This window comes from Cyprinodon tularosa, unplaced genomic scaffold, assembly GCF_016077235.1.
Source record: "Cyprinodon tularosa strain WSP-4 unplaced genomic scaffold, ASM1607723v1 ctg361, whole genome shotgun sequence".
In the NCBI taxonomy this organism is placed as follows: Eukaryota; Metazoa; Chordata; class Actinopteri; order Cyprinodontiformes; family Cyprinodontidae; genus Cyprinodon; species Cyprinodon tularosa.
The window spans coordinates 190,923-203,597 of record NW_024039076.1 but is presented as its reverse complement, the minus strand read 5'-3'; the positions used below and the strand labels follow the sequence as shown (position 1 = coordinate 203,597).

Below are 12,675 nucleotides of genomic sequence, written 5' to 3'. Positions count from 1 at the left end.
ATAATGAACTTAACTTCTGTGCATTTGTGGATAACTATGATCAATCAGCATGCATGTTCTTGGAATCCGTCGTTTTGTTTGGTGCAATAAAAAAAAATAATTGAAGACAGAATAAAACCAAAACAAATCCAGTCTGTACTCACAGGTCCAGTGAACTTGCAGGAGGCGAAGTCACTGCAACCCCCGTTCGGCTCAACCACACATCTGCAGATAACAAATAAAGCTTGATAAAAACTTCCAGGGAAACACACTTTGACCTCATAGATAAATTAGGCAACTCACCTGTTGACTGGCTCGCAGGAGAAGCCGTCTCCCTGGTAACCACTACGACAAGTGCAGTTTACGACGAGCCCGGTCTGGTTGCAGTCTGCGTTGAGGTCACATCCACCGTTGTATTCAGAGCAGAGGTCTGGAGCTAAGGTGGGATGGATGAAACTTTTATCTGATTGGCTAGAGGCTTGCAGGTATCACAAGGGTCCTCTTAGTACTACTGTTCTTACATTTTACCAGATTTTACAAAGCCCCAAGGCCATATGTAGAACCTGATGGTTTTTCCATGAGTTTGAATTTGTAACTTGTTAGTCCGTGAGGCAGACACCCTGTCTAATTTTAAGGCTAGGCTTAAAACTTTCCTTTTTGATGAAGCTTATAGTTAGAGTTGCTCAGGTTATCCTGAGCTATCTCTATAGTTATGCTGCTATAGGCTTAGACTGCTGGAGGACATAGGGACCCCTTTTTCATCATTCTGCTTCATTCTCTCTCTATTCTCCCACTCTGCAGAATCTGTTAGTTCAATCTCTAACGTTCTGCTCTCTCTGCTTTTTCTCATAGTAGCTTCATCTGGTCTGTTCCTGTTTGGCTGTGACTCCATCCTGGAGAGAAAAATCAGCTGTGCTGCTGCCATCAACACCTTTGTTTATATTTGTCCTCTCCACTGTCGCTACAAGCATGCTTAGTGTGAGGGATTGCCTTCGAGTCAAGGACTCGTTGCTATTAAATGGTTTTCCATAGACAGAAAACTTTGAATCAATCTGACTGGATGATCTGGTGCCTTGAGATGACGTGTGTTGTGAATTGGCGCTATAGAAATAAACTGAATTGAATTGTAAATTGTATTTACATTTAAAGTGAACAATGAAGCTGAGTCACATTCAGCCTCATGCAACACCGAAACACCACAAGAAACCAGATGGAAACAACTTCAGTCGAATGTAAACTGTAAATATTTCTCTGTTTATGTAAATGTGCATCAGTCTGTGCCTTGTTTGGAATTAAATCCATTTATATTCTCAAAGGGGAAGTTTCACTCCAACTGCAAACAAAAAACGGAAACAGCAGAACAATTCCTTAAAGGAATAGTACACCCAAAACATGATTAGCCTTCATTTTCTACTCACCCCCATGCTGAACAACACTCTGGAGTCCTTTTTGATATCTCAAATGCATCTGGAGATCTGGGAGGCTTCTTGCTGTCTGCTGACATTCAAATAATGGAGGTCTATGGCGCCCGAGGCAGAAAGGTCCATAAAAGTCCACAAAAAACGTGTCAATATTCCTCCATACTGCTCGTCCAATGTATTCCAAGTGTCCTGAGTGGGTAGCATCCAGAATTTACTCGAAACGAAGTCATTTAGAATGTTTTTAGAGCATAAACAGTAGTGTATAGGATTTCCTAAAAGCGCGTTCACGAGTCTACGAAAACCGCGGCAGACCAAACCAGATGAAAGTGCGCATTCAGCTTCTGCTCTGCCGATAATGCAAGCGTAGAAGAAGAAATGTGCTGTTTACCTGTGCAAAGAAAGAAACAACGAAAGAAAAATGTCTGAGGACTTCAGTGTTGAGGAAGAGCATGAGTTCTTTGCCGAGCTGAATTCGCACTTTCATCTGATTTGGTCTGCCGCGGTTTCCGTAGACTCGTGAACGCGCTTTTAGGAAATCCTATACACTACTGTTTATGCTCTAAAAACATTCTAAATGACTTCGTTTCGAGTAAATTCTGGATGCTACCCACTCAGGACACTTGGAATACATTGGACGAGCAGTATGGAGGAATATTGACACGTTTTTTGTGGACTTTTATGGACCTTTCTGTCTCGGGCACCGTAGACCTCCATTATTTGAATGTCAGCAGACAGCAAGAAGCCTCCCAGATCTCCAGATGCATTTGAGATATCAAAAAAGTACTCCAGAGTGTTGTTCAGCATGGGGGTGAGTAGAAAATGAAGGCTAATCATGTTTTGGGTGTACTATTCCTTTAAGAGGAAGGTGTGGTTATTCCTAAGGTGGAAAAGTTGTAGACAATCACACATGTCCATAAATTGCTGCGAGTATTACTGCTGGTTTGAGAGTAAAGGAATTTATATAATTAATAATAAGAAAAATTATGGTCAAAAGAGGACACAGAAAACAGAACAGGGTGATGAAATGGAGCAGATGGGCAAACAGAGGAATCCAGTACTAAGTAAAAAAAATAGTGAGTATTGGACAAAAAAACAAGTTTAACAGTTAACAGGAAGGTTACTCAACTTTAAGTTAATTTAAGTATGATTAGGGGGAGAAGAGATATGATATTTTCAGAAAATTTCCATTAATCGTTGTCATTTTTCTGACTGAATATACCAACAGGTTTATTTGGTGGAGGGTTTTGTTTCTATTTATTTTTTGGTGAATTTAGTTTAAAAATGGGTGTTTGGTTTAGTTGATTTTAACTAGTCTCTTTTGTGTGTATTTGGTTGATTAATTTATTGTTGTTTGTCAAAAAAATTGTCTTTAAAAAATTCCTTTTCATTCATTCATTTATTCATCGATACTGAGAGAGGGTATGAGTAAGGGCACGAAAACAAAAAGAGCTAATAGGGGGTTTTCAGTGACGTCACTGGCCAGCTACCGGTCCGCCATCTTGGGTGGCATATTATCGTATATCATATATATCATGTCACGAATGGATAAGTACACCAGCACGTTAGAGCCACCAGATCATGGAACATATCTGAGGAAATGTTCCGTGATCGACCATATGGACCCCTATGCCCTCCACGGTGCCTTGTTTAGCACTAATCCAGATGATTGGCCAAATGTAGAGCATGGCTACATAGTTCATTACCTGGTGTTCAGTGAAAATCCTCTGCACACTCTTGAGGAAATGAGAGCGTACAAGGGTCTAGAGGCTCACAACCAGTTCACATCTGGTTGGGTACGAGATGTCGAAGTAATGTACATGAGGGAAATCGCCATCATACGTGGACGGGTGAGTTTTAATAAGATGGTAAAAATGTAAACAATCCGATGCAGGGCTCGCTATGCTAGGTGGCTAACGGCCCGGCGGTGCGCGAACAGTTCCAAAGCTACAAGTCCTTGGAGTCTCATGTGCAGTTTACGAATGGATGAGTTCAGGAGCTGCAGCTCATAAAGCCAGCAAACAGTGCTAACCGTTAGTGCTAACAGCCACTCAGGCATATAATGTACTTTTAACTAGCTGCTATGTGTTTACAAGGTTTGGTTAGTAACGTTAACTGCCAAACCTCCCTAAACCCTCCGGGTTTCTCACATATTTGAGCCTTTTCCCGCTGGTTGAAATCAAGTTAAGGTGAAATTAATCAAATTAAAACACGGCTGAGAGAGGGAGTCCAGTACGCGGTAGTCATAGGCAGTAGTCTGAGTAGCGGCGGCAGTCAACATTGCGGCCACGGAAAGTAATACGTCATGACGCCCAAGCCCTATTATTAATATATTCTTACATGTTTTAAATGCTTGACAGTTAATTACCTGTGACAAAGTGAGCACTGCAGACTCTGGCGTATTCCAGCTTAACACAGTCCAAATCGGACCTGGATATCCGTGTCAGCCATAGGTGACGGCGTTGTTCAGATAGCTGTTTTGTTTTTTCACATTATTTCACGATTACGGCTGGTATGCGATAGAAAGAGCGTTGATCTCCACCTCCATGGGCCGTGCAACCAACAATTACACACAATTTCACCATTTTTCACTGTCAATATTGCCTAAGGCTGCCACCCAATATGGCGGACGCACTGAGTAGTCACGTGAGCGTAACGTCACCTGAAAACCCCCTATTGAAAGCAGTGAGTTACAGCTAAGGGAAAGAGGGCAGGTGGAGGAGGGAATACTAATTAACCAGATGGACCATGGCAGACAGAAACATAAAGAAACCTAAAGCTGGTGTAGGTGCCAGATCTGCTCGGGGTCCCGCCCCTTCTTATGACATCAACATATGGCAACTTCACTCGGACAAACTGTATTGCACCCGTTTCATAAGGTCCAATGCTTTTTTGGATTATCAACATATGATTACCTATATTTGCTATTATTTAACATTTCATTGGTGATCTAAAGTAGCTGAGTGTAGAAAACAATCCTTGATAGTCTGAGCACAGCTAGCTACAGCGCTACCCTGCTTCCCCCCTTTATGCTATGTTCTACCAGTTACTTTGTTCACCATAACATTTTTCAGTTTTATTATCGATCAGGTAAAACTTCATCGGTCATTAGACACGCTAACAGATGCTGCGTGATGTTATTATTTTTGTCTGGGCAACCAGTACATTTAACATTGTAGAAGCAGTTTTATTGTCTTATATCAGATCAGAATCAGAAATCAGAATCAGAATATATCCTTTTACGTGGCCCTATACTTACTTAGCAACAAAACAGTACATGCTGAAAGTCAAGTATGAGTCTTAGCAATAATAAAGTCCCTAATGCCTTATTCGTACGCAATTAGATGATGTATGAGGAGGTTTGGCATAAACAGAGAACATCTGTATAAACATTCCTCCCAGTGTCAAATTGACTGCTGGCGTCGACCAGCCCACGTGAATTTCAGTAAGCTTTCGACATGATATTCCTTTGCATGTGCAGTTACGTAATGCGATGAGGAAATTATAAATGCCGCCTAGAATCGACTGAAGGTTGGGGGAATAACAGAATTTGACGATGCGTTGCTGGATGTATGAAGTGTTTAAGACAGCTGTATGAATTCGGTTTGTTGTAATTAAATGTGTCCCCCCTCCGGATGATAAAATGGTGTGAATCGTGGCCTTCTTTCTGTCATAAGGGAATTCTACCAATGAGCTTAAACAACATCATGTGGCAACATTCAGCCAATCATGTAGCGTAACGTCACTGGCATGAAGCAGATCTGGTACCTACACCGGTGTTCTGTCAGATGAGCATACCCCATCAGACCAGCATACCTATATTCAATACCCCTTCATCCCTTTAGCTTTGTATGAAAAAAACTATCTAATGACTTACTTTTGTTGTTTTTTTAAGTGTATGGCGATCTGACCTTAAACTGCTTTTTTGTACATGGATAAAGGGATATACGCCTGTTGAGGTAGTTTAAAGTCTATTTTTCGTGCGAAACTAAAGGGATAAACGCAAATCGGACATCTTGCGCATGCGTGTTGACCGGACATACACTGTGCGATATTTTCAATCGTTTCACGCAGCTACAGCTCAAACTGTAAGACGAAACCGTAGGGTTTAAAAGTTCACAGCTCATGCGCCGATGCGATCTACCTGCTCACACTGCATTTCCAAAAACCACACGTTTGACTCAGTGCTGAGAGATGGTGCTGGTTCGGACTCGTCGATCTGGAAGAAGAACTCCCTTATTTACATATGTGTAGTGCTCGAGGTTCTGGTAAATCGGCTCGTAGCTCGGCTTCAACAGCAGGATTTGCCCACGACCACCTAACGATGTCCGACTGAATTTCAAACATGTTTGATTGTCTCCCGACCTTACGATTCCTGATGGGGAGGTGGTTGTGAGAGGCTGATCACCCATCATTACCCCCTGTATACTACACGATGCCGGATGCACGATCAGGCTGAAAGTCGGCTGGATTAAAAAAAGTCTCGCATGACTGGAGAATCGGCCCGAAAAGGGAAAAAAACAGTGTATATAGTGTAACATGAATTAAACTGGATGAAAAACAATAGAACACAACAGAAGGAACCGAAACAAAAAACATGGCACAAAAACAAGCAATAAATGACCTAAGAAAGCAAAACATAAAGAGCATAAAAACGCAAAGAAGTACTTAAAATACTTAAAAAAGCAAATTGTAAGTCAAGCATTTAAGATCCTAACAGCAGCTGGCTATATATTAGAATGTTTTACTATATAAATTATATTAAAAATGACAATTAATGAGATTTGGCAGTGTATAAAAATTTAGAGTGGATCTAATTGAGTCTATTGTTTATATTTAATCAGTGCCTCTTCTGACAATCTATTATTGTGAACCCTGCCTAATTAATTTAACAAACACCCATCAATGAGACGATATGGATCAAACTGGAAACATGATTTCTATACCAGACTTCATCATCCAGACCTGGAGAAAGTTTATCAGAACTCTTAATCTTGATCATTTTTTAAAACAGAAATGGGTTTTGTGGCTCAGCGCTGCAAGGCTGTAACACACTGAGAAGGATTTTATCTTTAAACAGATTTTTGTGCATAACAAAGGTCTTGGCAAATACTTTGGAGAAGCATAAATATAAAAACATGAGTTTGTGCTTTTTTGTGTCATTCTGTGAGCAGGACCGAAGGTGCAGAAGAGGCAAGCAGCTTATCTGAAGCACATCTGGGTCAAACTGATCTACCCAGCAGGCTGATAGCCAGACGTTATCAGACACCACAGGACGGCGTTCTGACCTCAGTTTGCTCATCCTGTAGCCTGCAGTTTGTTTACCAGGGATTAATGTCCTTGCTGAATGGTAGCAAGTAGCAGATTTAGGTTGTCAAGGTTGATTTATTGTTTTAATTTTGAAAAGAAAGCCAATAATCACTAAGGATTCAGCTGAAAATGACTCACGTGGAACTGGACTGCAGAAAGTACCATTGCCCTCGTATCCAGGTATGCACTGACAGCCGACATCGAACACACACCTGGCCTGGGCATGGCACTGCCGGCAATTCTCAGGGACTGAGCCTGGAAGCACACAGAAGATCACAACATGACTATTAATCAAGGCCACTTTTTATCTACTTATACAAGCAGTTAATAAATAATTCATATTTGATCTAATTCCTTATTATTGATTTATTCTAACTTCCTCAGTGATAATTAAGAAACATAATAGTTCATCAGCCTGGTGACAAATATTTGATTTTCCTGAAAAAGTGTGGAAGGCCATGTAGATTTAAAATCAAAGCTGGATCGTTCTACATTAATGCACTCTTCACAGAGCGGCTGGCAAGATCATGTGGTAAGTCACCCATCCTGCAAACAGGAGGCCTGGGTTGGGCTTCCAGTGTGGGACCTTAGGCAAGACTCTTCATGCTAATGCCTGATTTGAGGAGTGGCGGCCTAGTTGTTAAAGCAGGGGTTACCAATTAATAATCAGCGGGGTCCAAATAAAGAAAATCATCAACCAGTAAAGGTCCGGAGACATTTTCAAATATAATCTGTTACTTTAAACAGAATTTAACACTGAAATAAAATGAGGTTTTTATGCATCCATGCTATACATTGACTTTTTAGATAAGAAAAAAAAAAAAAAAAAAAATGGAACCTTTTTCCATTTTAAAATCTAAAGTGTTTTTTGAAGTAGAGAACAATCGTTCAATTATGTATACAGACAATTTCCCGATTCGCATATTTTATAAAACACTTGAACTGACTGTTATTTTTCTTATTTCTGTCTTAATGTTGGCAGTGGGCTTTAGGCTGCCCTGCAAGGCTTTAAACCTGGGTTTAAATGGAGACTAAGCCATTCTCAAGCACATATCAAGGAGCTCATTTTGAGCCTGGATCCAGATTTATTTCTGATTCTGTTCATGGTGGAGAATCCTGCTTCGCAGCAGCAGGTTGAGCCAAACATCCTCTAAATGTGCAGGGTCATCTTTGAGCACCATTTCACTTTTCTTTCACCAGTTCACCGCAGTTCTTCCAGCAGTCCACACTTTCTCTGCTCTCTTTTTCTCATCGTCTTCTCCTTCTTTCCCATCGCCCGGCTTGCCACAGGTTTGCCTGCTGTGTCTAAAAGTAGCAGCAGCAGCAACCCAGACTGACAGCTCATTGGCTCATTTGGATCACGTGCAGCCTGGAGCCGGACGCTCCAGAGGGCTTTACCGTATTAACAGGAGAAACGGCGCAAGCGAAATTTGACACTTTCGTTGGACAACATGTGGTAATTTCTAAATGTTTTAAATCAGGTTGGGTCCAGTTTAGCCAGCAGGTGGGTCCAGATCTGGACTTTACTAGATAATGATCCATTGATCATTCATTGCTGACCGGTCTTCTCCTTGGAAGCATTGGATTTAGGGATAGAAATCGAGGTCTTTTGTCTTTTTTTCATATGGTTCTACCATATTAATTATATACTTTTACCATCCCTAGCATTATACTGCTGCTAAGGAAGAACAGTTTTTATCTTGAGCTCATGCATTGACCTAATACTCCTCTCATACTCACCAATCTTGTTCTGGCAGCGATCTCCTTCCCAACCTGGCTGGCAGACACACTGGCCGGTCCCATCCATGCTGTCATCGCAGCTCCCCTTCACGCAGCTGCAGGCTAGGAAACAGGCATGACCTCACACATTGTCTCAGCCAACAGTGCTGTGAGAATATCCCAGTAATTTTAGTCATGCTGGTTCTATGTTTAAAAAAAAAAAAGTCTACATCAGCTGAACGCCTGTAAGTGTGAAAAGAATCAGGAATCGCTGCCTCTATAGAACTTAGTTTAAAGTTTCACACAGAAGCAGGTTAGTTAAGAGGCATGAACAAATCCGGCTGAGCGGTGGTTGCTATGGTGACAGACGGTTGGGAGCCGATGGAGCAGAGTTATCTGATGTGTTCAGGTTTTTATGACGAGCAGAAGGTGAAGGTTTACAGCAGAGGGCAGTAGCTGGTTCATCTCTGAACATCTCTGTTTACCCTCATGGTCTGTGTTTCATTTCATTTACTATTAATCTCTCTTGCCAGCTGGTCTTTTCATTGCTAATGACTGAATCATGATCTTTGGAGGATCCTATTTTCTGCTGTGTAAAAAAATGGGGAGATGGGGAGCACCAGAACCAATCTAAAGGTCCGAGTTTTACTGTAAGATGGGTCGTTTTTATGATTCTGGCCTGACTGATCACTGGTGTTTACATTCTGCTCTGCTCCTCTCTGCCAGGCTGAGTGCTCATTCTTTCAACCTGTGCTGACCATACAGACTCCCAATCAGTTAAACCTGTCTCCACCGGTAATCCAGTGAATGGCAGATTTTTTTTAGCCTCCTTGTGAGTAGATAATCCAGCGTTCTTTCCTGGCACGCCTCATCTCATCTAGTTCTGTTCCTGGATTCCTCAGACTCGCCTTGCTCTTACTAGATTCTTTCATTTCATTTAATTTATTTTAAAACATGATATGATTGATATGATGCTTGTCTACAGTGAAAAGAAGGACTGGGTCATTTACTTTGGCCTTTTTGGAAACACAGGAAGGAGCAATCAGCTAAGTGAGCTTAGTGCTTGGAAAAAATCTTTCATTCCTTTAGAGACAGCATGAAAAGTCAGCTGAGTACAAAACATAGAGAGGAAAACAAGAAGAAGAGAGGGATAAAACCTAGAACAGATAATGGATGTCTATTCTATTAACATTTCTCTATCTGGAGAATGGATCCAAATATCCAACTTTAAATTTAAAGATAACGATGTTGGAGCTTTGAACATGGTCAAAATGTCAGAGAAATATCTAGGTGCTTCAGGCTGTGCCCCTTCATCCATCTCCTCCAGGTAAATATGCTGCTGACCACATGGAAGACAACACAACTACATTTAAGCTCTGACCTTGTCTCCCTAAACAGAGGTGAAGGGTCTGTTTATCTCTTCTTATTTCCCTCAAAAAAAACAAAAACTTGTTGGTAGCTAAAGGTTTCCGCCAAACATGGTTCAATGGTTTCTTCTGAATATGTAAATTCCAGTTTCTGTTTGGTGAAACCTAAGAAAAAAACTGATCCAGTGGTCTCCACCTACATCCTACTGTCCATAAGAAGGAGGGGTTACCACAACAACCAATGACTCCATATGGACTAAGCTATATGTGCCTGTTTTACACAGGTGTTCTTTTAAGTTTTATTGAGCTTCTACTTCTTTGGTTCACATGGTCACTGAAACTTTTTGGTCTGCTTGTTTCTGATGTACCTGTGCAGTTGGTACCATAGTAACCCGTCTCGCAGAGGTCACATGACTTTCCTTTGAATCCTTTGTAGCATTTACAGGCTCCTGAACCAGTAACACCATCTTCACAGTCTCCATGGCCGCTGCAGGGGTCTTCAACTCCACCTGGACACACTGGAACATAAGAGCAAAGGGTCAGCCCACATTTCAAATGTTATCCCATTGGGGAAATTAAATCTATAGAGTCTACCTTACCACGACATTCGCTGCCGTAGTGATTTTTGCAGCATTTCGGGACCCAGGCAGGAAACTGACAAACTCTCTTGCAGCGTTTTCTTCCATAACGATTCAGGTCATCATACCAGCTGGCTCGATACCTGCTGCGGGGCTGCATACAGCTCATCATTTTCCCCTGTATGGTCACAGCAGTGAACAAATCAGTGTACAGCTTAAGGAATAGTTGGAGAGCTGAATGGTCGGTCCTTACCGTGTCGAGTTGGGGACAGCGTGGAGGGAACAAACAGCTCCCACAGCGGCCCTGAAACATTTCAAAGCAAAAGCCAATTCTGGGAGGAATATAAATGTATAGAACAGCTGTAATTTAAAGAAAACTCTATACTTGGTATGATTCATTACCAACAGAAACATGACAGTGTAGATCATGATTGTCAGATAGATCCTTAGCTCAAACAGAATCACACAATCTACAGTACAGAGAGGAAGACTTGTTCCAAAAGAAGAACATATCAGACAGCTGCAACTCTTCTGTGGACAATCCAGCATTTAAAGCCCAAGGTCAGAGTGGAAAAATCATTTTAATTATCTAATAATGGCACTTAGATAATAAATGATAGATAGACCAGAGTCTGATGATAGATAGACCTTCAGACCACCGGTCCGCGGACCGGTACCAGCTCAAGACGCATCCTATCTATAACATCCTATCTTTGTGAAGCGGGATTTTCTGCGTTTACAGCAACCAAAACAAAGCTACGGAGCAGACTGAGACATTGTCTCCGATTACGCCTGGATCGGACCGGCTTGTTTCAGAGAAACAAGCTCAGGGCTCCCATCCATCCATCCATCCTTCTCCCCTTATCCGGGATCGGGTCGCGAGGGCAGCAGCTTAAGAAGGGAGGCCCAGACTTCCCTCTACCCAGCCACTTCTTCTAGCTTCTCAGGAGGAACCCCAAGGCTTTCCCAGGCCAGCCGAGAAACATAGTCTCTCCAGCGTGTCCTGGGTCTTCCCCGGGGCCTCCCCCGGTGGGACATGCCCGGAACACCTCACTGGGGAGGCGTCCAGGAGGCATCCTAACCAGATGCCCAAGCCACCTCAACTGGCTCCTCTCGACGTGGAGTAGAAGCGGCTCTACTCCGAGTCCCTCCCGGATGACCGAGCTTCTCACCCTATCTCTAAGGGAGAGCCCAGCCACCCTACGGAGGAAACCCATTTCGGCCGCTTGTATCCGCGATCTCGTTCTTTCGGTCATGACCCAGAGTTCATGACCATAGATGAGGGTAGGAACGTAGATCGACCGGTAAATCGAGAGCTTCGCTTTTTGGCTCAGCTCTCTCTTCACCACGACGGACCGGTACAGCGCCCGCTTCACGGCAGACGCTGCACCAATCCGCCTGTCGATCTCCCGCTCCCTTCTTCCCTCATTCGTGAACAAGATCCCAAGATACTTAAACTCCTCCACTTGGGGAAGGACACCCCCCCTGACACGGTGAGGGCACTCTACTCTTTTCCGGCTCAAGACCATGGCCTCGGATTTGGAGGCACTGATTCTCATCCCGGCCGCTTCACACTCAGCTGCGAACCGATCCAGCGAGAGCTGGAGATCACGACATGATGAAGCCAATAGGACCACATCATCTGCAAAAAGCAGAGACACAATCCTAAGGCCACCAAGACGGATCCCCTCAACACCTTGGCTGCGCCTAGAAATTCTGTCCATGAAGGTAATGAACAGAATCGGTGACAAAGGGCAGCCCTGGCGGAGTCCAACTCTCACCGGAAACGAGCCCGACTTACTGCCGGCAATGTGGACCAGACTCTGACACCGGTCATACAGGGACCTGACAGCCCGTATCAAAGGGCCCGGCACCCCCGTACTCCCGGAGAACCCCCCACAGGGCTCCCCGAGGGACACGGTCGAACGCCTTCTCCAAGTCCACAAAGCCTCTCTAAAAAAAATCTACTTTATATTGTTAGTTTTTAGCTCAAAATGATTGCCAGAAAAGATCATGGCTGTATAATTAATGGTTTGTCTGTTTCAGCTAGAGAGGCCTAGGAGGGTAAATGGGAGTCTACATGTGGGCTCCCACTAGGAGTTCTATTCTGATGCATTTTTTAGCATGTGGCTTAAAGATCTCCTCACAGCCGCTTAGCAAGCAGTGAAATTGTTGGGATCTGGAGCTGTACCACCTTCCTCCAGCAGAGTGCGCCGTGGGTCCTCCTGAGCTGAGCCTCCAACACACCTGTGGCGCATCTCATCATCAGAGTTCCAGCGCTATATAACCTGCCTTCAGACCTTG

General features: G+C 43.1%; 1 protein-coding gene across 1 annotated transcript in view; it reads right to left on the bottom strand.

Moving 5' to 3' along the window:
- Positions 1-12,675, bottom strand: part of stab1 (stabilin 1) — a 180,894-nt gene that overhangs the window by 43,967 nt on the left and 124,252 nt on the right. The window contains exons 54-59 of the mRNA XM_038295866.1: positions 10,393-10,675; positions 10,162-10,311; positions 8,448-8,549; positions 6,846-6,962; positions 283-415; positions 144-204 (exon numbers count right to left, since the gene is read on the bottom strand). Of these exons, the coding sequence (XP_038151794.1) occupies positions 144-204; positions 283-415; positions 6,846-6,962; positions 8,448-8,549; positions 10,162-10,311; positions 10,393-10,675 (846 nt within the window). The remainder of the gene's footprint in view (positions 1-143; positions 205-282; positions 416-6,845; positions 6,963-8,447; positions 8,550-10,161; positions 10,312-10,392; positions 10,676-12,675) is intronic.